General features: G+C 37.3%; 1 protein-coding gene across 3 annotated transcripts in view; it reads left to right on the top strand.

Annotated features, from left to right (window-relative positions):
• LOC110063281 (semaphorin-2A-like) overlaps positions 1-20062 on the top strand; it is a 34190-nt gene extending 14128 nt beyond the window's left edge. For 2 of the 3 annotated variants that reach the window (XM_020770241.2, XM_020770240.2), the window contains 23 exons: positions 198-299; positions 540-633; positions 860-982; positions 1348-1430; positions 2767-2799; positions 3190-3298; positions 4174-4243; positions 5439-5607; positions 6065-6204; positions 6491-6564; positions 7967-8049; positions 8814-8849; positions 10520-10596; positions 10821-10898; positions 10994-11046; positions 11521-11796; positions 12184-12420; positions 12901-13010; positions 13642-13700; positions 14257-14417; positions 15771-15842; positions 16808-16834; positions 17189-20062. In XM_020770241.2, coding sequence (XP_020625900.2) covers positions 198-299; positions 540-633; positions 860-982; positions 1348-1430; positions 2767-2799; positions 3190-3298; positions 4174-4243; positions 5439-5607; positions 6065-6204; positions 6491-6564; positions 7967-8049; positions 8814-8849; positions 10520-10596; positions 10821-10898; positions 10994-11046; positions 11521-11796; positions 12184-12420; positions 12901-13010; positions 13642-13700; positions 14257-14417; positions 15771-15842; positions 16808-16834; positions 17189-17649 — 2727 coding nt within the window. In that variant the 3' untranslated portion in view covers positions 17650-20062. The remainder of the gene's footprint in view (positions 1-197; positions 300-539; positions 634-859; positions 983-1347; positions 1431-2766; positions 2800-3189; positions 3299-4173; positions 4244-5438; positions 5608-6064; positions 6205-6490; positions 6565-7966; positions 8050-8813; positions 8850-10519; positions 10597-10820; positions 10899-10993; positions 11047-11520; positions 11797-12183; positions 12421-12900; positions 13011-13641; positions 13701-14256; positions 14418-15770; positions 15843-16807; positions 16835-17188) is intronic. The other variant, XM_020770242.2, reaches the window with a different exon arrangement.
• The last annotated feature ends 3696 nt before the right edge of the window (positions 20063-23758 follow it).

The raw sequence follows: 23758 nt of genomic DNA, 5'->3' as shown, positions 1-23758 counted from the left end.
TCTGTACCATTTGTCCCCTTTTCACAAAAAAATTTGGAATTTTTGGTTGAATGGAAAGCACCCATGTAGGAAGATGGCAACTTGATTCATACACAGTAGTTGATGCACAGCACAGTATTAACTATGCTTTAGAAACAATGAATTTTGAATGTTGATGATGATTGAATCTTTATGCTATCGGCTTTTCTTCCCATTAGGATAGCTGCCAAAATCATATAAAGCTGCTCCTGTTTTCCCCACAAGGACTTATTTTTGTTTGTGGCACTTATGCTGAAACACCAAGATGCTGGAAATTTCCGGTGAGAAGTACAACAGTACAGCTTGGTTTTTTTTTCTGTGTTTGTTCAATATCGCATGACCAGTCAATGAAAACTCACTAGGCCATGTTATATTGCTGATACAATCATCTTGAACCTTAAACTATAGTTTTCCTCAAGAAAGAAGGGCTGACTGCACATACAGTGAGCAAATCATTTGACACACGTCACACTCAGTGCAAACCCTTGTGCATTTTTGTTGAGTAGTCCTTATTGTTGCAGAGGACCAGTTCTTTAAATCCCCCACCAGCTGGGAAGACTGGAGATGGAATAAGTCCGTCCAGTGATCAACAAAACGTCACCGGCACCTTTACAAGTAAGTATTTACATTTGCAGTGAAGTTATGTTGGTGGGAAATGTAGAATTTAAGTGTTATTCATTCCGTTTGATACACCAGAAATTGTTGCCAAAGAAACTTATAAATTTATTTCCTTTTCAAGTATTAAATACGTTAGAAACGGAATGGAATGCCTTTAATCAAAGTGGGTCATTTCATTTCATTACAACTCATGACAAATAACTGTAAACATTTCTTCTTGCAGGTAATCACCTGTTTACTGGAATCAACATTGGCAGATCAGTTATTTATAGATGGGTTGCAGCAGATCTCAGCAGTAGAACTCTTCTGCAAACAGATTCATCTCCTAATGTTTATGTTTTAAAAGGTATAGAATTTCTGTTAAATTTTTACAACAATTATACTTTTGTGTTCTAAAATAAAATTTAAAAAATTGGTCCTGCAAGTCTTCCAGGGTTTTGCAAAGAATGAACAGCAACAGGTGCAATGTATTTTCAGTCCTTCAGAGGAATTATCAGACATATATTATATTATATATTATTACATTATATATTATCAGACATATTTGCACGTCAATGTCACTAACTTTATATCTACTTGTCTGGAAAAATTGTGTTGCTTGCAAGAAGTGGTTGCATGTTTGTAAATGAATGGTTGTCACGCTAAGAGGTTTGACTGTATCGTTGTTTGATTAGCATCTCTGTAATCTTGTTTAATTTGTTCCTCCTTCAGATGCTGACTTTGTATCATCATTTAATTACACAGACAACTTTGTTTACTTTTTTCTAAGAGAGACTGCTGCAGAGACTAGTAAGGTAAGAACGTTAGATTTAAATTATACAGTCCTTCAATGTGGAGTGGAAGTTCCTCTTGTTTTGACAACTGTTGCTCTCCTCCCTATAGTCCTGAGATTTGTTGTCTCCCAGGTTAGCTCTTCCAGCTCTACACTTTGATTGGTTATACACAGTCAGGTATATCATTCTCTTTTTGTGTGGTCACAGGTAGCCTTGTAAGATTGTAAATCCTCTGCCACTAATTGCTGTTGTAAATATAAGCTTTCTAAAATAGGTAGACTAAAGTGGTATCGTTGCCTTAGCCTTAGTCACTAGTTGGGTTTGGCATGTGCCACACTTGTTGGCTTAATTTCCCTTAAGTTTTACTTAAGAACTAGAACACATGTACTTGTGGAAGTTTTGGAGAACTCTAAAAAGCTGTGGAAACATTCACCACTCAGCTCATGTTCCCACAACATTTCTAGTTCTCCCAAACTTACACTCGTGTTTCTATAACTTAATAGAAACAAGGAGAACATGTTTTCTATTTCTTTTAGAAAACGCTGCAGCAAAACAAAACTTGGTTACTTTGATCATAAAAATGTAAATTCTCTTTGCTCACGCCATCATTACATCATTTCTATGGAGTTATTGAAACGCGGTTTTAAACCAATCAGTGTGCATATTATTGGATGGATGTTTTCTAAATGCATTACTGGGTGTAGCATGCGCTACATGTGTTGGCTCATTCATTACTTGAAGGGTGTGTTGCTTTTAGCCCATTTTATCCCAGGGAGCACCCAACAACCTCAGTCCCATTTACTTCCAAATGTTTGACGTGCTGTTTTCTTGGAACGAGAAATATGGGTCATTGACCAAGCCTGAGGTCAAGATGGCTGGATATTGGCCGTGCAAGTTCTTTTCTTGTGTGTCTATGGACAGAGACAGAGAAAAAAAAGAGAATAAGGCCAATATCTAGCCATCTTGAACAAACAAGCTTGGTCAATTATAAAGGATTTACTATATGACTTTCTAAGAAATTTTTCTTGCGGGACACAGCAGGTATTCCTGAATGGGCAAGATAGCTCCAGCTTGCCTGCTAGCCAATCACAGTGCAGGATTTGGTTCATCTTTCCCACTCACAGGTGGCTAGCCATATAATAACAGTTGTTAATGTCTGGAATCTTGCTAATAGAAATTTTGTATAACAATAATTGATTTGCTTTTGGCAGAGCTCCCCAGTTAAGTTGCAGTTTTCACCCAAAATTGGTATAAGTGCATCAAGACATTTGTTGTTACTGTGGAATTTATTACAATATGTGAGTATTTGCTTCTTAGGCAAGAAGTTAATGATGGAATTGTTGTCATTTTTCTGCAGACTGTTTATTCACGGGTAGCCAGAGTCTGTCAGGTATGTGTTTAGATGTTTTCATTAACAAGCTGCTTGTACATCTAACAGTAGGGTACTACTGACGGAAAGAACAGAAATAACTTCAACTTCTTTGTTAAGTCATTGTTGGGTCAATTATTACTACATCTAGGTTTTGCCTTTTGCCCTTTATATAATTACTGCTGGATAATCACTACTTTTCTTGTTTTGATTGAGGAGAGATACAATCGTGCAAATAAAAACTGCCAATTTACTAAAGAACTCAGAGAAATTTCTATTTAGATGTGGGCCATGCAATCACTCTTTACTACAGCAAAAATATTTTTTTTGCTCCTAAAAGAAATAATTAAGCTATATTGTTCCTTTATTTAACAGTGATGTAACTGGTCAGGAATATTTTGTATTTTTCAGTATGATGAAGGTGGCAATAGACTTTTGGTGAACCGATTCACTTCATTTGTGAAGACTAGAATATTATGTTCTGTTCCTGGAACAATTCCATTTGATTATAATGAAATACGTAAGTTTTACAAATATACAAGGACTACCTTATTGCTAGGTGTTTTTAGGTTTTTAAGTGGAGGGGGTGGCAAAGTTTGGTATCTGTAATTTGTGTGCATTTGGAACGGAAGGAAGCCATATGAACACAAATGTTATTTGTTTTAAGTGCTGCATCCTGTTGTATGTTGTACATTATATACTAGGTTGACAGACCTTTTTCCATGTCAATTCAATAGTATCTGATTGATTGCGTAAAATATTATATTCCCTCTTTAACTTAAATTCACTAAATTAACATTTAGGATCTTTTTTCACTCTATTTTCTGTACAGACACAACTGTGAAATTCTCAACAAATAGTATTCATTAAAAGTATTTTGTGCAGTCTGTCCACAGACGTTTTTCTGAAACTTACTCTTCTTCAAGAGTAGCAGCGAGTGCAACAACTGAAATTCTTGGGCCTCCTCAATGCACAATAATTTAAGTTTCTCCTTAATTAAAGGTGATGTGCCCCTTCATGTTTTGGCTTGTTCATATCTCCTGCATTGATATTTTGTGTGATCTCGACCAAGTCAAGACATAATAGAGGGTCTGTGGACAGACCATAATGTGTGGGACAAGTGTTTTTTTCCCCCCTTGTTGTTTTTTCTTTTTTAAAAAAATCATTGATTTTTAACGAAATTGAAACACCACTGAACAATATAAACAAGTTACAGTTAACTGGAGGTGTTGGTGGGCAGGCTAGGTGCACTTCTAGCTAAGCATTGATTGAAAAATGTTGGAGTATTCTGATTTATATCCTGACCAGCAGGTATGTTAAACACAATGTAAATGATGATGAAAATTTACAAACACATTTCATTTAAGACAGCTGATCAATTATTTGTATTCTCAGAAGCAACAGCTACCTATCAAGACCCTGTGACAAATGAAGACTATGTTTATGGAATTTTCACCACCCCAAAGTAAGTAGCACTACGAACAGCTTTTTATGTTTCAGTGGCATCTCATTTCTGAGACAAACCCCAAGGTAGTGCAACTTTCTTTGATTTCATTCTACAGTGTGATTGGCTCTCTTAGCTCTTGTGTAATTGGTGCTAGGTACAAATTTGAAGACCAAAGGGGAAGCAATTTAAAGGATTTTGAGACATTCTTTATATGAGTTCAAATGTGACTGCCATGATATTACAACATACAATCATGTAGATCCAATCCCCTAATTCTGGGATACTGTTACAGCAATTTGGTAGGTGTCAAACTGTCATTAATACGTCTTGTGGGGGACTCCCCAAAATGTTTAGTGGGGATGTGTTGCCAAGTTTTTGAAGCCCTCAACCTAGCTAATTCACGCCAAAAAGCACAATTTTCCAAAAAACTATACCTTGTTTCAGACCTCCTTAAACCAGTACTCGTCTCTATTTCACATCTTCAGTTCACCAGGAATGGCTTTAATTTGTGTATTGAGAAGAGTTTCAAACTCCCCATTTTATGCTGTTAAATGCAGTTTAACGAAGTTAACAACAAAGAGTAGCTAGTACTTCCTGTCAGCAGTATTTGTATGGTATTGCATGTCCAGTGCTCTTCACCATTGTACTAGCATGTTCCAGCCTGGCAGTCCCTGGAATGGTCGTTTTGGTCTACTCATCCACATCTCTCTGCCCACACCTCCCCTCCCCATCTCCACTGTTAACTCAGTGTGACGGGTGCCTGGAAGACTGCATGGAGGCTCATGGCTGGGTTGTGGGGATTGCCAGCCGAGGGAGCGTTATACTGTCTAGGAGCCGTCTGGTCACAGTGGAGGCCCCTGGATATCCCAGGCACCCATCTTCCATACAGCACAATGCAGTTGTTAATAATGGAGTGAAGATTAATTTTATCTGAATGACATACCCAATTCAAATCCAGAGTGTCAAACATGTCCTGTCTTAGGCCAAAAAGGCCAGAATCCCTATTAAACAGTATCTGAGACCAAAATGTCTCAAAAACTGATACTCTTTACTTGTACGTGGCTACATGCAGCTTGTATAAGAGAATACACCTGTACATGTACCTCCCCATAAATATCATGTCATGTGCTGTTTCCCCCACAGTAATGTAAGGCAGCATTCTTTGTACCTGTTAGCTACACTAGTTAATTATGATAATCATTCCTTGTTTTAGGCTTGGAGTGCTTGGCTCAGCTGTTTGTAGGTACAGCATGAAGTCTGTTAAAAAACTGTTTGAGACAAGCCAGTACTTGAAAGAGACTACCAAGAAAGGTTTCGATGGTACTTCTTTGTGGGTTTCAGTATCTCCAATAAATTTGACAATGGTTCCTGGCAGGCCAAAGGTGTGTGAAATGGACAGTGTGACATGTAGAGTAATTTAACCTTGATGGGTAAAAGTTTTGTTGCTCATACATTTGACAACTTCTAAACATCATCAAGTAGTAAAATTTTGGTTTCTAGAATAAATGCATGCCAATTTGGTTCATGAGTTGTGTTTGATTCCTTGTTTGGTCTGGGGCTATTACAAAAAATCTTGTATGACCTGAAAATAATCAAAACAACATCTCAGTCTGCAAAACATGCTTAGTAACATCCAAACCAGTGTTGGTAACAAATAAAATTATATTGAATGATGCCAGGCATGATTTAACAAGGGGCATGATTTAGTGATTGGTCTGTTTATATTACCTGTCAGTTTGAGGCAATCTTAATGGTGGTATAATTGTTAATACTCTATGTGGTAGTATTATTGCACTCGGTGTGATAGTTAATATTGTTATAACTTTTTTAATTGTTTAGTGTGATAGCAAACTTAATACAAAGAGTTACTCTTGGGAAACCCTCAAGTTTGCTTCTGAACACACCCTCTTAGCTGATCCACTCACGTCAGACCCGCTGTTTAAAGCAAGAAAACCTCTGTTTACAAGACCTGAAATAAGGTAACAAACCGTTATTTTTGAAGTTTAGGAGATACTCTCAAGAATACTCAGTCTCCATTTACATGTATTTGCATTTTTGGTTTTTTTAAACTGTTGATCTGAATTAGGTGGTGTGCAAAACGTTTAGAAATATCCACATGTAGGGGAGGGTACACACTGTATTTAAAGGGCCAATTTGTGGAACTCCAGATGGGAAGTGGTAGGGGTTTTGGACATTAATTTTCTGGGAATTACTGATTGTGTATAATTGAAAAGTAGTTGAACAACTTTGTGGTGTTGATTCTAGATTTACTCGGCTTGTTGTGGATAAAGCTAAAAGAGGAAAGATACAGGTTACTCCTGTCATGTTTATTTCTATAGGTAAGGAACATTAAGTCTAAACACATGTAGCAGGGAGAAAACATTGCATAAATTGTATTATTATATAAACAGTGGTGAAATACCAGGATTTTTCATTTTACTAAAAATCATATCTTCATCGTGTGCAGTGAAGATACTATTTTTATCTTTCACACTGTGAAGATATCATTCCTTTTTGATAACACTTTTCTTTTGTCCCTTTAACTACACCTAAATTTGTTGATGTATGATCGAAACATCTTCAGGTCTTCTTCGGTCGTCTTAGGCAATCTTCGGCAATCTTCTGTAATCTTGGGAAAATGTTCGGAAAATGTTCGGAAGTGTTCATCTGGCCTTCAGGACAATTTTGGAAAATCTTCGGAAATCTTTGGAAAGTGGTTGGAAATCTTCAGAAAATCGTCAAAAACGTTGTCATTAGTATGTTTATATAATAAACAGAACATTACATGCCTGCTTGTGGATACGAATTTTATTTTCTCATGTTCAACTCAATATCTCACTTGTTCGCTGCGCTCACTTGTGAGATATCGAGTTGAACGCTTGGAGATAAAATCTGTATCCACACGCGGGCATGCAATATCCTCTATTACTGAGATAGTAATTTACCGGTATTTATTTTTTTTACATCAATTATGGTCTGCACTTAATTTAAAACACAACTTAAGTTACCATTGTTTAGGATATGTGAAAGTCATTCTGTTTCCAGTCATTTGTGGAGAATCTCAAATGTGTTCTTAATTTAGGTGTCTGTGAAGTGCAAATTTGATAAATACATGTTGTGTCAGCTCAGTTTATGTCTTTCTCAAGTACCTGCTTCAAACGTGCACTGTTGCCCATTTCTGATAATTTACTACACCACGTATGTCTAAGAGGAGTGAAGTTACATGTACCTGTGACTGACTTGAGTGTTGTAGGGGCCAACTCTGTGTGCCTGCTTTAAACTAGGCAACCTACAGTGAGGAGGTCTTTTGGTGGCATAAGCAAGTACTGGATCTTGCTGCCATCATCTTTGGGTTGTTAACTGTACAGGGTTGATACAAGAGAACAAGGGTGGACATCACACAGGGAGGGGGAAGAAAGAAATCCTACCCATAAAGCTGGTAACATTATTAGACATCCCCAAATTAGTTATGCTGGATCACTAAAAATTCTGATGTGGCACTTGAAGAAGATGTGTGGTGTGTGGGTGTGGGGAGCTGGAACCACATCACAAGACTCATTATGTTTCATCAGTTTTGGCCACTGTGAGACCTGGTTCTAGAAATAACAGTTCGGTCAGGCATTTTGAGTCCCAGGATCCAAATTATTCCACTTGTAGATGAGTTAATGTTTTACTTTGTAAATTTCTTAGGTTTCATTTCTTACTGATTTCATTGATTTGAAATAAACGTTTATCTTGTAGAGAATGGCACTGTGTTCAAAGTGTTCAACAACATATCTGGTAATGGCAATCCTGTTATTGTGGAACAGATCAGGGTTTTTGAGGTTTGTATTCTTGAATGCATTTGCTCTGAAGAACTGTTAAGATGAATAACGGTTACATTGGAAGTTGAATAGCATGGTATGAGGAGTGATCAAAGAGTTGTTAATGTTGTTCCTTTGACAAGACACAATGAATATGAAGTGACAGCCCATAGGTCTTTAGGTAATACAAACACTCCTGTAATGGATTGTTCATTTACAGAGAAAAGTCAAGTTCAATAAGTTTTGATGTGCATTTTGTAGCATTCTTTAATCTCTCAATATTCTAACACAAGCTATTATGCTACAACCACAAAGTTATTTCCTTCACAGCAATGGCATAATAAGTTACATCATCGTTTTGGTATTTCAGTGGTATATGAAAAAAAAACAAATTTGATTTGTCAAGAAATACAAACATCTCTCAATAATCTCTCCTTTGCTTCATAATGTATCTCCAAGGAAATCAAGCGACAGTGAGTGCAGTCTGTTGTTGAAGGTGCTGTGTACTTCTTGTTGTTACATGAAGTATTAAGCTGTGACCTTCAATGAGCTAAAATATATGTTCATTCTTGTGATAGCTGTTGTGAGTCCTGGAAGATGGGGTGAACAGTTTATGCACTGCATCTTTCCTGACTCACTCTTTTGACTACTTGTTTAGTTCAGAAGGACTGAAACATTATTACAGTGTTAGCAGCTGAATTGGTTTCTACCTCTACTTAAGATACATGTAGTACAGTGAGAACTTGTATGGCCTTTAATATTTAATAGTTTCCCTTTCTCCTCAGAAACCGAATCCAGTCTATACAATGAAACTTTATAAGGTGAGTAATGTGGTTTCGAATGGTAGTTAATCTAATTACTGGACCAAAGAAAAATGAGCATAATTTGTATTATTGGGATTGCATCAGTCAAGGAAATCTAATGCCTGTCCAGAATGAGGAGGATTATCACAGATGTATCAGCTCTGTTTAAGCTGGATTGGAAGACTGTTAGAAAAAAACCCTTCTACTGATGCTTGGAAAGCTATTCCAATGCTTTTTTTTGAAAAGTATGGAGGTCTCAACTTCTTACTCAAGTGCAATTACAATACAAAGAAGTTAGACAAAAGTGTATTGTTATTCTACTTAGAAATGCTAGATTACTCTAAGCAATTACGCCAGGTCAACCAAGATAGCTACGAAAGTGACCTTATTCTTTGAAATAACCAAGACATAAACCATTGAAGGCAAATCGCTTTTTTGGAAGAGGTGGACCGAAAATGGAATTCATTACATTCAAGATATTTTAAATGAAAATGGTAATTTTCTTACTTTTGAAGAATTCAATCGAAGGTACAATATGTGAACAAATTTTTTACACTTTTTTCAAATCCTTGCATCTATTCCACCGAACCTCAAATCCAAGGCGGCTTCTACGCTAAGACCTAAGAATTCTGTTCTCGATAATTCTGCCTTTTTGACTTTTCAACTGGAAAATGGGTTTTTCTCTCTAAAATGAAATGCAAAGACTACTACCTTCTGTTCCAAGAAAAATCAGAGGTTACACCTACAGCTGTCGCGTCTTGGGCCCAACATTACTCTGGCATAGAAGATAAATGAGAAAAATTATTCAAAAATATACCTCACCTCTCAGCCGACAACAAATTGAGACAATTCTCCTTTAAACTATTACAACGTATTTTAGTGACCAAAAATGAGCTTAAGAGTTCAAAATATCCGAAAGTGAAGATTGTTTTTTCTGTAAATCCTCTGATTCCTTGGAACATGCATTTCTGGAGTGTCCTGCTGGCCTAAACTTCTTTCAAAAAGTCCTTACATGGTTCAATAATGAGCACAGAGTTAACTTTACACCATCTAAAATACAGCTACTATTTAAGGACTATGATTTTCCCCCAGATACAAGCCCAAACCTCACCTGGAAGTTTGGGATTTTAGTAGTGCAAACTGAAAAATGTTATTATTATTGCAAAAAGCTGGAAAAAACTTTCAATTTTCTCGAATTGAAGTCGGTGCTATCTTTTGCAATGGAAAGCTGAAAAATGCGAAATTTAATCTAATTAATTCAATTTACATTATATAGTCAGTCTCAGTGGCAAAATCAGTTATTAGTGTTTTACTACTATTGCTGTAATATGAATGTAAGAAACATCAGTAATGGTATTAGTATCGTAACTTAAAGAGGTTAAATGTATTGTTTTGTAGAGTAAATTATGCAAATTTTAGTACTGTAAATAGCATGTGTAATTGCATCGTATTGTTAATTAGAGTAAGTAGTGCTAGTAGTTGTATTACTGTTGTAAATAGTTATCACTTCTGTAATAAGTAGTTGTAGTACTGTTGTACAAAATAATAATATTAATAATAATAAAAAAAATCGCAGATGTATCAGACAACTTGTCACGCAGCTATTTATGCATGTGATACTTTTGGCTGGCATAAGCAGACGATAATCCAAGGAAAAGCTAACATTTTAATGACTTGTTCTTTATCAGGGAGCTGTGTACATTGGAAGCAACTCTAGTGTTGTCAAGCTGCCAGTAGAGCATTGTAGTCAGTACCAAAGTTGCAGGTAAACCTCAGGATCTTTTATAATTCTTTATGAATATAGCTTGATTATGATTGAAATTTGTGATATTTGTAATACCAATTAACCATGAACTGGTGACTATGTCAATAACATCAACAATTTCTTGAATGTATAAATGATCATTTTAATGACTCTCCTTCTGATGAATCTCTAGTACGTACTTGTAACTATACTTAAATATATTGTTTGGATTTTTTCTTGTTTAGAACTTGTGTCTCTGTTTTGGATCCTTACTGTGGATGGAGTAACAACAAGTGCACAACATTTGACAGCAAGATAGGAAGGTAAGATAAACATTTTTTTTTTGTAATAACTTTATTTGTACAAGCTTGTTGTTTACTTTAATCGCGTTTTTATATTTTGCTTTTCCTTTCATCAGTGGCTGGGCTCAAGACATTGTTCATGGTAACTTTTCTAAAGTTTGTCCACAAGGTAAGCGTGTCCTAACAGCCACTGCTGGTGCTAGGAAGAGTCCTTATCTAATGGCCACAAGTAACATTCCTCTGGGTTTGTCATCCTTGTGGTTGTTGATGGCAAAGTAATGGGCCAATCATTAAAAATAGTTTGATTTTTCTTCTTTGTTGCTGATTTGATAGAATGGATACGTCGTAACAAGAGAAACAGTGATATCAAAATGACAAACAAAACAACTTATACCTACATTTATCTATCTGATACCTATACCCATATGTATATTGTCATCTTATTCTGTGATAACGTGTGCTTATCTGTCTTTACTGTTATGATCTGTTATGGGCCTGTTAACGTAACACAAAGCTACTGACAGATAATGCCAAGAGAATTAAACAGCTGATCACTAACAAGTACTCTTTAAGAGGTCAATAACAACTTATTGACTGCTTAATTATTGACAAGTGCTCCATATTTCATTCTATTTTTCTTTAGAGCCTCCAACCTGCTCGTTGACAGTTACTGAGGAACAAGTGGGTGGTGTTAGAAGTTTGACTTGTCTGGGAGATGGAATACCGCTTCCTAGAGTTACCAACTGGAAAAAGGATTCCAAGCCTCTGCCTACTGATTTAGACTTGCAAATCAAGCCTGGGAAGAGGGCTCATCAGGAACAGTTGGTCATCAACAACTTTGGAATGGAACATCTTGGGGTTTACGAGTGTTTAGTATCAAACAAACTGGGGTTATCATCATGTGCCATGAATATCAGAGGTAAATACTGCAAGTGGCATCTCGGTGTAATATAATTTGTAGACAAGTCATACATGTATGTATCTTGACTTGTCAGAAATAAGAAAAAATCGGGAGCAAACTGAGACTGCTTCCATTGAAGTTGAAAGTGACTTAAGTAAACCCTCTGAGTGCCATCAAACTGCAAGAAGTTTTATAAAATAGACCTTCAAACGCGGGTGAGATAAATGTTTCCTCAGTAACCGTGTTTTGGCAGTAATATTTGAGCGTCTCTGATTTCTGCTATCTTTGACTGTTCTATTTTGTCATCCCTCTATTAAGTATATTAATTTTACACTTATTTATTCTTTTCTATGACGTGCTATAAAAATCATGAAATTTAAGATGCCTCTGTGTTATTTTGTTCAGGTACTTTACCTGTCATCGCATATGCTCTGGTGAAAATCAATGGCACATCGTTGTTTGTGTGTAATGCCACTGGGCTGCCCAGTCCACATGTTACGGTCTACAAAATTATCGGAGGCACTAAACACGTGGTTACGTCATACCAAACACCAATCAGTGACGACACCGGTCAAAGATCGTATTACTGTGTGGCACAAAATGACTTTGGAGTGTCATTTAGCAAACAGGTCCACATACATGGTATGTCGTTAAATATAGTCATGGAATTAGTGATTTTTAGGTATAAATACTAAAGTTTTAATTAGTAATTAGATTTTTAGTAATAAACATGACCCGCCTAGATTAGCTCAAGAATCCGCGGGTATGTTATAATTGTAATTTTAATTTGAAAACAAAAATAAAATGTATGTATGTAAATGTATGTATGTAGATACTGGGTGCTTATACAATTTCAGACTGTTAGTAAAAAAATGTACTTCTTGGTTATCTAAAATAAGTTTCCGTTATTGTGTTTTGACAAGGATAAAAATAAGAAATTGTCAGTTATGGTTTCACGGTGACAACAACTTTCTAGTGGTTACTTCTTCAAATTGTAGAGTGTAGCGTTATCTTTGGATTGAAGGCATGTTTTCTTGCCACTAGTATTCTCGCAGCTCTATGAGGCACAGAATTTTACTGATACTTTCACTGGAAACTGAAAAAAAACATGATTCCTTACAGATAAACAAGTCAAGGCTGAATTGAGACTTACAAAGGAAAAATGGAGTTCTAAACTCTACGACAAGACATCAGACGAATATAAAACCCTGGCAGCTCGAGTTAAAACTTCAGTATGTATTTTAGAATTAGTGATTGGGCACATGTGTGACATCGCATATAGGGCTTTGCAAGTAAGTGTAAATATCCCAGCAATGATGTAAAACAAGGAAATGGCAAAAGGTAAAACCTTATGCAGAATTTAAAAAAATCCCAATCGAAGAAAAAGTAAAACTTCACAGGTTTTTGCGCCAACAAATTTAATTTAGTTCAGTAATAATTTAAATAGATGAGGTTTTCCTGTAAGGTGAAGTTAGGTTTGTGCAGTTGTTTTTATTTTGCTATGTTGATCGGATTTTTCTTGGGCACGTCATGCTGTAATCCAGGGCAGACACCGTGAGAGTTGGAGTTAACTGTCTTTGAGAAAGCGATGTACAACTGCATTTTCGGGTGTAGGGGTGGTGTGCTCTTGAAACATTTCCGCCTTAAATGTTTATTAAAATGGCGTAAATTAATCTTACAATCTTGAACAAGCCAATTTATTACAAGAAAGAACAAAAGTTTAAATAGAAGAATGAGCATAAAAAAACAACTCAAAGCAATGTAGTGGTGGGTATAAAGTCTGCAGTATCGTTTGAGTTTGTGATATATTTATTCAATTATTTTGAGTGTTTATTTGTCTCATGCGTGGTTTAATTGATTTAGGTTCAGGAAATCTATTCTACAAACCCTGCCTTTGTGAGGGTCGTGGATATCTCGTTTAGGTAAGATTATTTTGTCAACTCAGGCCCAGCCGAAAAGGTTCTCGTGCGAATGTGGGCCACACCTGTTTTGTTTACACGGGAGAAGTCTGCTATTGGAACAATGTGGGCACATCTGCTGTTTCTCTTAGTTTATCATTCTAGTACTGAATAAGGATAAATTGATCCACGAAGAAAACAAAATGGCTTCTGATGCTTCAAATTAAGTCTTGAATGAATGGCGTGGAAGCGCGACTAGCCAACGTGCCCAGTATAATCATGATTCCTGTCCGGACATGTCGTGAAAGCACATTCCGCGCGTTTCTCTTGATGTTAAGTAAACATTTGCCGTGGAGAATCGAAGGAAGGTTGGAAATGGAATACATTGCTAGATGTGATGGAAACAGAACTTTAAAAAATGGAGGGGTGGAAGGAGGGCCCAAATCTGCTGTGGCATTGTTGTTAACGAATGAGTGCATTTTGAACAGATACGCTACAGCAGTGAATTAGCATATAATCTCATAATTGTAGTGATACTTACTGAAGCCAGCTTTTTCTAATTGCTCTTATGTATTCACAGTGAAGGAAGTGTAGTATGTAAAATGACGCTGATTTTTGCGGCTGCACCTTTGACCAAGAGTGATGAACTGTTGAAGGATTTACAAGAAAACGTGTCCTCCGGTAAAGTGGGAGCCTTCAGCGTGGATTCAGCTCATATTCTCAATTTGGAGCCTGAAGTTGGTAAGATAGTTACTCAATCGTGGTGAATATATCTTCAATGTTGATATCCTATTAATCAAGGGCAGTTTGTAATGCGCCATTGCCATCCTGTTATTCTGAATGATACGGACTTGATGACGAATATCAAGAAGTTTCTCCTCGTAATGTCACTGGATAATCAGACAAACAGATAACAGAATGTAAGTGAAGAATGATCATCGCAGTAAATTTTCCAATTGCTTAAATTGGAAAATTTACTGCGATGATCATTCTTCACTTACATCTACAATCGCAGTTCAAATATGAATTATTTCATATATACTTCACATCAGATACCAGAATGTCAGATACTAAGAAATGTCGGCAGATTTCTGTATGTTGACTTAGGGCTTTTAACGTAATAAATAGGATGACAGCCTGGTCCAATGAGGTAAATCATTCTTATTCAGATTTAGTAGATATCGGTCATTGATTTAACTATCTTTCAAATGAATTTGAAGAAAACTAAGAAGTCCACAGCCCACTGTTCAGATGGTTTTTTCTCCGACCTTTGTTACACTTTAAGATTAGCTACCTGCAATTTAAAGGCGTGTCCATCATAAACCACTGGAGAACCGGGCATATCGTCAACTCTGTTTAAACTTGACACTAATAACTTCTACAGCATAAAACACTTCAACCTAATGTTTTGTGATGCTTATTTACTTACACCCAACGTTTGTGCAAAACCTTGTGTTGAGCAAAACCGTGTCTGGTTCTCTAGAAAGTTGCCAAAAGATTATTTTTGGGAAATCAGTTGTAAGAGGGATGCGTTTCTTTTCTTGGATCATCATGCACTATCATGTAGTTGAATCCGCTTGGAAACACTCGTCAAAATCTTGTTTACCTTCTTTGGTCTATGTGCACTTTTTCTCATTCAGGTCATTCACATGCCGTCGCCGATACAAAAACTCGTATTGATTTTTTTGTAACTAATTACGCCATAAGCAGCGTGGTTTTAAGTGGTCGAAATGATTTGTTGATTGCAGCCTATTGGATGACCTTCTGTTCAGGTCAATGCATTTTCGTTTACTTTCCATTACCACGCAGCTTCCATGCATCTCTTGCGTACGTTCGTAATTCTCTCACTTACCAGAAACGAAATCACATGCCAACGTGCTCTTGCTTGTTGAGGTAAATCCAGGACTGTTCTAAAAACCTTACCACCTAGTTCATCTACTTGAGCTAGCTTCCGTGCTCTGCTAACTTCCACTGTCAATCACGAACGTCATATGCGGTTGTAAAGCAACTCTACATGGATCTCTGGCGGGCGGTTGTGAATTCCGTCTATGTCAGCAAACACTGATTTTTTTTGTACGCATACATTGATTTCAGAAGTAAGCACCACCCCACCGGTTTTTAGTACTGTTCTGGTGACCTTGACCGATGGCAGTTCCCAAAAGACAGGTAATTTCAGTAACGCATGAGTAGTGGAAGTTGCGTGTTATGTTTGAATACGTGAAGTCACCAAATAAAGTACTGACGGTCCGACAACCAATTGTTGGCGTTAAACGTTACGCAGTCCGTTTCGAGTCTTTGAGATGTGTATGCGTGTGCAATGAGGTCAAACACAGTGTAGACGCGCTGATGTTGATTTCCGCCACTATGAAAACTACTTGTTGAATATTTCGGCCGCGATATTGTCTATCAATATGGCGACCGAATTGGATGTATATCGATTCAGTATCCACTATGGAACTTAGGTTTTGGCGAAATGTTTCTTCAAAATGCATGATCTATTCTTTGTAAGTTTTTAGTTTACTCATACAAGTAAAGTACAAAAAAAGGACCTAAACCGCGGTCTTGCAGCACTGTTCGGAAGCCAAGTTGATTCTGAAATAATAGAGGATCAGTAGCATTACTTTTTATTTTATTAACAATGTGGTTGCTTTTGATACATTTGAAATGGTAAAATAGAAATTACGCCAGTGTCTCGTTGTCAAGTGAGCAAGGGTGCTGAACAGGCCTTGTTTAAAGTAATTCTTTAGTTGATTGAATAAACTGTGAAAAGACCTTGCGAGTGCACAAAATTGACGTGTTTGAGCAACTTGAATTTCCAGTAAATATGGAGGCTTCTGTTCCTTTTCCACAGTTCTAGCGTGGCTAAAAAGAGAGGTTGTTTCTTCGAGCAGGCGAGTTTATCCAACCGTATAAGTTAACATGCAGCAAGCTTAATCCTAGTACTAAGATAACCAGCCAAGCCTTTCACGTATGGACATGAGTCAATAAATAAGCAACAGGACGGGTCAATTTTCCAGTGTAAACAGCCCCTTAGTGATTGAAGGTTTACGAACTCCAAGCAATCTATGTATTGTATATTTGTGTCGCTATGTTTGATGTTATAACATTAAAGTGAGTGATTTTCTTTTCAGAACCCACTCCAGAATCAGACGTACAAGGTACGTTTAAACTCTTGTTTACTGTAAATGATAGTCACTTGTTCAGTAGCTAGTGCGTGTTGATTTCTGGCAGTGTCTAGATACATTGCCGACAAATCCATACCCTAGATTGGCTGCAGTGTCTTCGTCTACTGTTTGACAACTTTACCTCGCATTCTGTTCACCATGTTTTCACAACAGCAGAACAACATAGTAACTCGTTCATATTATGTATGTTTGATGAACGGCGGTCTTTTGCTAACTTAAATGTCGCCCGAGATTGACTTGAATTTTACGTTGCAGTGAAAACGATAGTAAAGGTAACACTAAGTAAGGCTTTGAAACATTCACTTACTGTGATTATTTTGTTTGCAGATTCAAGGGATGATGGATTGTTTGCCGTGGCTGTCGTGACCGCCGTGCTGTTAAGTCTTATTCTCGGGGTTGTGCTTGGACTGAAATTTCACGGTCAGGTTGTTAATCGCTGTACACCGTCATCGCGTGATCCAGAATCATGTGATGGACCAAACAAGACTGTTGAAGGTGTGAAGTACACCAAATCACCGCCCAGGGATGAGAAATTCACAAGGAATAAGAACGAAACACGGAGCAAGAGAAAATTGCTGAAAAAGAAAGGAAAAAACGCCGGGGAAACGGAAGATAGTGACAGTGATTCTTCCACTGCGGGGAAGATTGGACAAGAAGAAAGTGGAAATCAAAAGGATTCCAGTACATCAAGCTCACCTACCAAGTCCATTTCACCATCTGTTGTTATCGGGAAATTTGCAAGGAAAAAACCGTCCCTGGAAAATGGGAAAATATCTAACGTTTGCTAGGTGAAGAGAATAACAGCGCCAACAGAAAGGAAGACTAGGTTACCAGTGCACGGGTTGGCGTCTGTAAAGCCAAGCATACAACGCAGTAAGTCGTTCTAACAACCACGCCTTCAAGTATCGATGTGTAGTGCATTATGCTGCCGTTTTTATCCTACTAATACCTTGTAGGTACTAAAGCACGGTGCAGCCTTACAAGAAGGAAAAGCTTCATAGCATTAAATCATAAAGACAGAGGCAGACTTGTGAGAATACAAGTCTTGTGTAAAATAAAATTTTTCCCGTTAAAGGAATCAAGCGGTGCCTCGCTTGGGGGATCTAGGTAGGGTAAATATTTATATTATTATATTAATATCATGTAGTTAGATTTTGATATTGTCATACGACCAATCATTTCTTATACATGTGTCCTCACGCCTTTCGTACTCCAGGTTTTAACCAACTCTGAAGTTAGGCTATGCAAACAGTAGCCTCTATTTGGCGCGGAAATGTGCTCGGATATTTGTCCGCGGACATTATCTGTTCCGAGAAGCGAACATGTTTTCGAGAGCAATAGCTCGAGGAAAACTGTGAGCTTTGAAAAACAGGTATGTCCAAGGACAAATATCCGAGCACATTTTCGCGCCAAATGGAGGTTATTGTGTTTATTATCCTTCAGATATTTTTGGCAACACGCGCGGTTTTGAAAATATGGTAATATTAATGGGATATTCCCCAGTTTTGGCTGGGGAATATTTAGTTACGTGACGCGTTTAGACCAATCGCGCGCCGGCGTTCGAAAATATTTGATGGATTATAAACTCTTACACCAATCTTCGATTGTCGCGCGGTTTTAGGACCCAAATAACAACTGCGAAGATTTATTTAAACCGGCTAGAGCGTTGCACGTACGTTTGATAGGCTGCAAGTTGTGAGCTGCGAGATGTACGAGTGCGGTTTACTCACACGTATCGGACATTGACGCAATAGTCTTAAGATATGCCTTTTATACATTGTTCACCGTTAACTATTTATTTAACAATTAGATTATGACCGAGATTTTTATTGCGTTTTAGTTGAGGAAGGTGCAGCCCGAGTCAACTATCACGCATAGAAATCGAGTGGGAGAGCAAATAATCTAATTGTTTTAGTGTAAATCTACTAGTCTATTAGAGATGCTGGAAATTTGGATATTCAAACTGGCGACACGAACCCTCCCGGCTCCCTTGCTGCCACTAATAAATATTTATCAGACTGTTTTGATATTCGCCTTGAAGTGTTGGTTTGTAAATGAAAAGTATTTTTGGCAGAGCTTTGAACTGTGAAGAGAAAACACAAGATAAGTAGTTATTTTGATAATAAATCAGAAAATGTGTATGTCTGGATTTATGAAAACGGTGTTAAGAAAATTTTACCCTGGTCAAGTTGGCGATCCAAAAGTTCAAAGGAATGCCTCTCTCTCTGTTTCCAGTTTCCACTCTCTTATCCTTGTTTTCATCGCTTGGAGAAATTTGGCCTTTAGGAGTCGTAAACTCAAGGTGTGTAGCTCACTTGGTGCAAAGGGACACTTTTTTCAATAAAACCGTTTTCATAAATACAGTCTTGCATTATGGGAAATAGTCGCTTCCTTTATTCGTGTGATTATTATAGGGATTGATGTTCAGATTCTAGTGAAATTAGAATTAGAACAAGATTTAATGATAAAGATAGTTTTGTATAAAGCCCTGTTAACGTGGATTAAGGCCACTCCAAATGTGATTTGAGACATGATTACTGAAGGAACCCACAGGGCGTTTGCTGGGACCCAAACTTCTCTCGTGCAGGGCGTAGAAGTACTGGGAATCTCGTGCTTTCGAAAGTGATGGTTTTGCAGTCTAGAAAACCGTTGTAACGGTTGAAAGACAGTTTTTACAGTTAGAAATACCGACAAATATCGACATGCGACTGAATTTTTTCTTTAAATGTCTTCGCACAAATCATGAAACTGAAGTTACATATCAGTGATAATTTCTTTTCGTTATCTTTTATGTAAGCTTGAATATTAACAGAATTACAGGGAAGGCATTCCATACAAATTCTCGTAATTTTTCCAGCAAACAAATTTTTATAAAATTTCAAGCCTACGTAGCTCCATCGAAAGCGACCCTTGTTTTAGGTGTGCGCATGCTTTGTTATAAAGTCAGGAGTGACACGAAGCGGCATCTTTTGTTCCATGTTTGTTTTGTTAGGCTTTTACAAAATAATTATGGATTTGTAAATTTAAATTATTTAGTAGAGATTAAATTGCAAAATGCTACCCAGTGAATGTGAAAAAAAAAAATTTGAGTTGATTTCATTTAATTTGTAATAAGCGAGATAGAAAAAAAAGTGTATGTAAATAATTCTTCCTGTGGAGAACTGAGCGACATGAATTGTTGATTAAAAGAAGTTCTTTGAAGATGGCGTGTGTTTTGTGATATCCAATTAATGCCAAGCTTGAAGACTGACACTGTTGACAAGGGACACTTTCAGGGTTATCCCAGGTTAATCAGTCAGTGACCTGAAAGCTCGGGGTCAGGTGGCGATAAATTCTGGCTACATAGGGTCCTACTGGCTGGCACGTTTGGGTGAGGGAGAGGAAGGTTTGTCTTTTGCACAAGCTGGGAATGATGAGAGGTGTGCAAGCTCGCGAGGTCCGAGCCGGCCGCCTTACCCTAGCGATATTTGAGCCTGTCATCGCAATTGCTCGATAAATCTTGTATGTAAATGCACATATGTAATTTGTTTACACACGGAGCACCAAGGAGTTCACAAGAACTCATTCAGAAATGCCCGTGCATTCCAGGACAGAACTGGAATTTGGAAATGTTGGTTTTTGAGGAGAGGGGAAAACCGGAGTACCCAGAGAAAAACCTCTCGGAGCAGAATAGAGAACCAACAACAAACTCGACGCACGTCCGGGAATCTAACCCGGTACACAGTGGTGAGAGGCGAGCGCTCTTACCACTGCGCGATCCCTGCTTACCTCAAATACATCAAATGCATCTTTCTCTGCCAAACAATACAGGCCATATTCGTATTCTCGGTTTTGGACTGGAACTAGTTTGCAAAAGAGACTCGTGCGGGGGAAAATCATCACGACTCCCCGCATTAGCCTCAATTGCAAGCTAGTTCCAGGCCAATACCGAGAATACGAATATGGTCTATTGTCTGGAAGTTGCAGGGTTGCCACAGGTCAGGAAATGGTCAGGGAAAAAAATCTTCGAGGTCAGGGAAAAGTCAGGGAATTTTATTGTGAGTCAGGGGAAATCGATGTTTTCAAGAAAAGTCAGGGAAAATTGAATTAATTTAACACGGCTGATTCAATATCATTGAAGGCCGGCAGAAACATTTGGGGTCACTGTGAAAACTTATGGGCTTTAAGGGGGTATTTCTTCACCACAGCTTTACGGCAGTTGCTAAGGGATTGCTGAAGGCAATATTTACAGGGCGTTTTGCAATGCTAAGTGATAAACTGTATACGGGGAACTTTTGCTTTGAAAAAACTATGATTTCGCGTGCGTAACTAGTGCCAGTCCCAAACCGCGCGTTAGAATTTTAAATCGCTAAAACTTGGAAGAAAAGAGGAAGAGTTTCGATTTTTCTTATGAATCAGAACTACCTTAGCCTTCTTTATAAGCTTAAGTATGGAATTACCGTTTACACGTATAAAACGAGGAAAGCCACTGTAGAAAGTCTGTTAATACGGCGGTTTATTACCTCATAACTTTTATGATAATGCGAGTTTCATAAACCCCATACGTAACATTAAGCATCTGGACGTTCTTAATCTATTGAGACTGATGCTTGGAAAGCTATTCCAAATGCTTTTTTTCGAAAAGTTTGGAGGTCTCAACTTCTTACTGAAGTGCAATTACAATACAAAGAAGTTAGACAAAAGTGCATCGTTATTCTGCTTAGAAATGCTAGATTACTTTAAGGAATTGCGCCAGGTCAACCAAGATAGCTACGAAAGTGACCTTATTCTTTGAAATAACCAAGACATAAACCATTGAAGGCAAATCGCTTTTTTGGTAGTAGTGGACCGAAAATGGAATTTATTACATTCAAGATATTTTAAATGAAAATGGTACTTTTCTTACTTTTGAAGAATTTAATCGAATGAACAATATGTTAACAAATTTTTAAACTCTTTTCAAATCCTTGCATCTATTCCACCAAACCTCAAATCCAAGGCGGCTTCTACGCTAAGACCTAAGAATTCTGTTCTCGATAATTCTGGCTTTTTTGACTTTTCCACTGAAAAATCGGTTTTTCTCTCTAAAATGAAATGCAAAGACTACTACCTTCTGTTTCAAGAAAAATCAGAGGTTACCTGCAGCCGTCAAGTCTTGGGCCCAACATTACTCTGGCATAGAAGATAAATGGAAAAAATTATTCAAAAATATACCTCACCTCTCGGCCGACAACAAATTGAGACAATTCTCCTTTAAACTATTACACCGTATTTTAGTGACCAAAAAGGAGCTTAAGAGTTCAAAATATCCGAAAGTGAAGATTGTTTTTTCTTTAAATCCGCTGATTCCTTGGAACATGCATTTCTGGGGTGTCCTGCTGGCCTAAACGTCTTTCAAAAAGTTCTTACATGGTTCAATAATGAGCACAGAGTTAACTTTACACCATCTAAAATACAGCTACTATTTAAGGACTATGATCTTCCCCCAGATACAAGCCCAAACCTCACCTGGAAGTTTGGGATTTTAGTAGAGCAAACTGAAAAATGTTATTATTATTGCAAAATGCTGGAAAAAACTTTCAATTTTCTCGAATTGAAGTCAGCGCCATCTTTGCAATGGAAAGCTGAAAAATGCGAAATTTAAATTAATTAATTCAATTTACATTATATAATCAGTCTCAGTGGCAAAATCAGTTATTAGTGTTTTACTATTATTGTTATAATATGAATGTAAGAAGCATCATTAATGGTATTAGTATCGTAACTTAAAAAGGGTAAATGTATTGTTTTGTCGAGTAAATTATACAAATTTTAGTATTGTAAGTAGCATGTGTAATTGCATCGTATTGTTAATTAGAGTAAGTAGTGATAGTGGTTGTATTACTGTTGTAAATAGTTATCACTTCTGTAATTAGTAGTTGTAGTACTGTTGTAAAAAAAATGAGACTGATTTAAATTTTCAGATTTAGATGCCTTTTAAGTTTTAGGGTCTTGTCTATTCTGGTCACGTGGCTTATCAAATATGGACGTGATTTGAAACTTGCAGGAGTCTTCAATGGAACAAACCTGTGCAAAAAGCTTAAACTTAGGACGTCTGGTTTTCAAAATATGACTATTGGAAACCTCACGTAGCAACAAGTTCATGACCAATTTTAAGAAAGACCCCAATTAATGAAAGAGTGAAAAGGGCGGTTGCAAAATGAGGCAAGAAGCTGCTGTCACATATATATCTGACATTTTGTGTTTATTTGGTCAGGAAAATTTTATTTTTTTATCAGAGAATAGTCAGATAAAGGTCAGGAGATTTTATGCTTGTGGCAACCATGAGTTGGTTTCTTATAATTTCCAAGTAATTCTTATTGGACAAAGTCCTAATGCGCGGTTGCTAAGCTAAGCCACATGTTTTGCTGACGGAGGTGTGGACGAGTTGTTGACAGGTATTAAACTTGAATGAAACTTGAATATACTTTCCCGTAATTCCGAAGACATGACTTGAAGGCCGGAACCTTCGAAGCTTTGGGAATTAGGAAAACGAGTAACCACAGTCTTTGAACAAACTCTTTTCCAGAAATGGCTTTCAAGGTAGGTAAAACTCGTAAACCATTGAATTGTGTCAAATCGAGTACTTTCTCCTCTTTAGCTACGAATTCCAGACGATCTTTACAATTGCTTGTTAAGTAACCAAGGTGACACAGAGGTAGCTGATGATGATTGTGTTTTACATTCAGTGTTTCTTCCGTTCATTTTGCAGCCTTGTATATATTGGTATCTAAGTTCATTCACAACTTAAAAAACGTACATGTATACTAGTGAGCACTTGGGAGTGCAGTTGGGCAAAATTTTTTCCTTTTTAGCTCGTTTTCTGTAGTTGTTGATATTCACCTCTAGAAATTAAACACCAGTCTCGTTTTCCACACT

Source organism: Orbicella faveolata, unplaced genomic scaffold (genome assembly GCF_042242905.1).
Source record: "Orbicella faveolata isolate gen_17 unplaced genomic scaffold, um_ofav_v1 contig_26, whole genome shotgun sequence".
NCBI classification, from domain to species: Eukaryota; Metazoa; Cnidaria; class Anthozoa; order Scleractinia; family Merulinidae; genus Orbicella; species Orbicella faveolata.
This window is presented reverse-complemented; position numbering and strand designations above follow the sequence as displayed.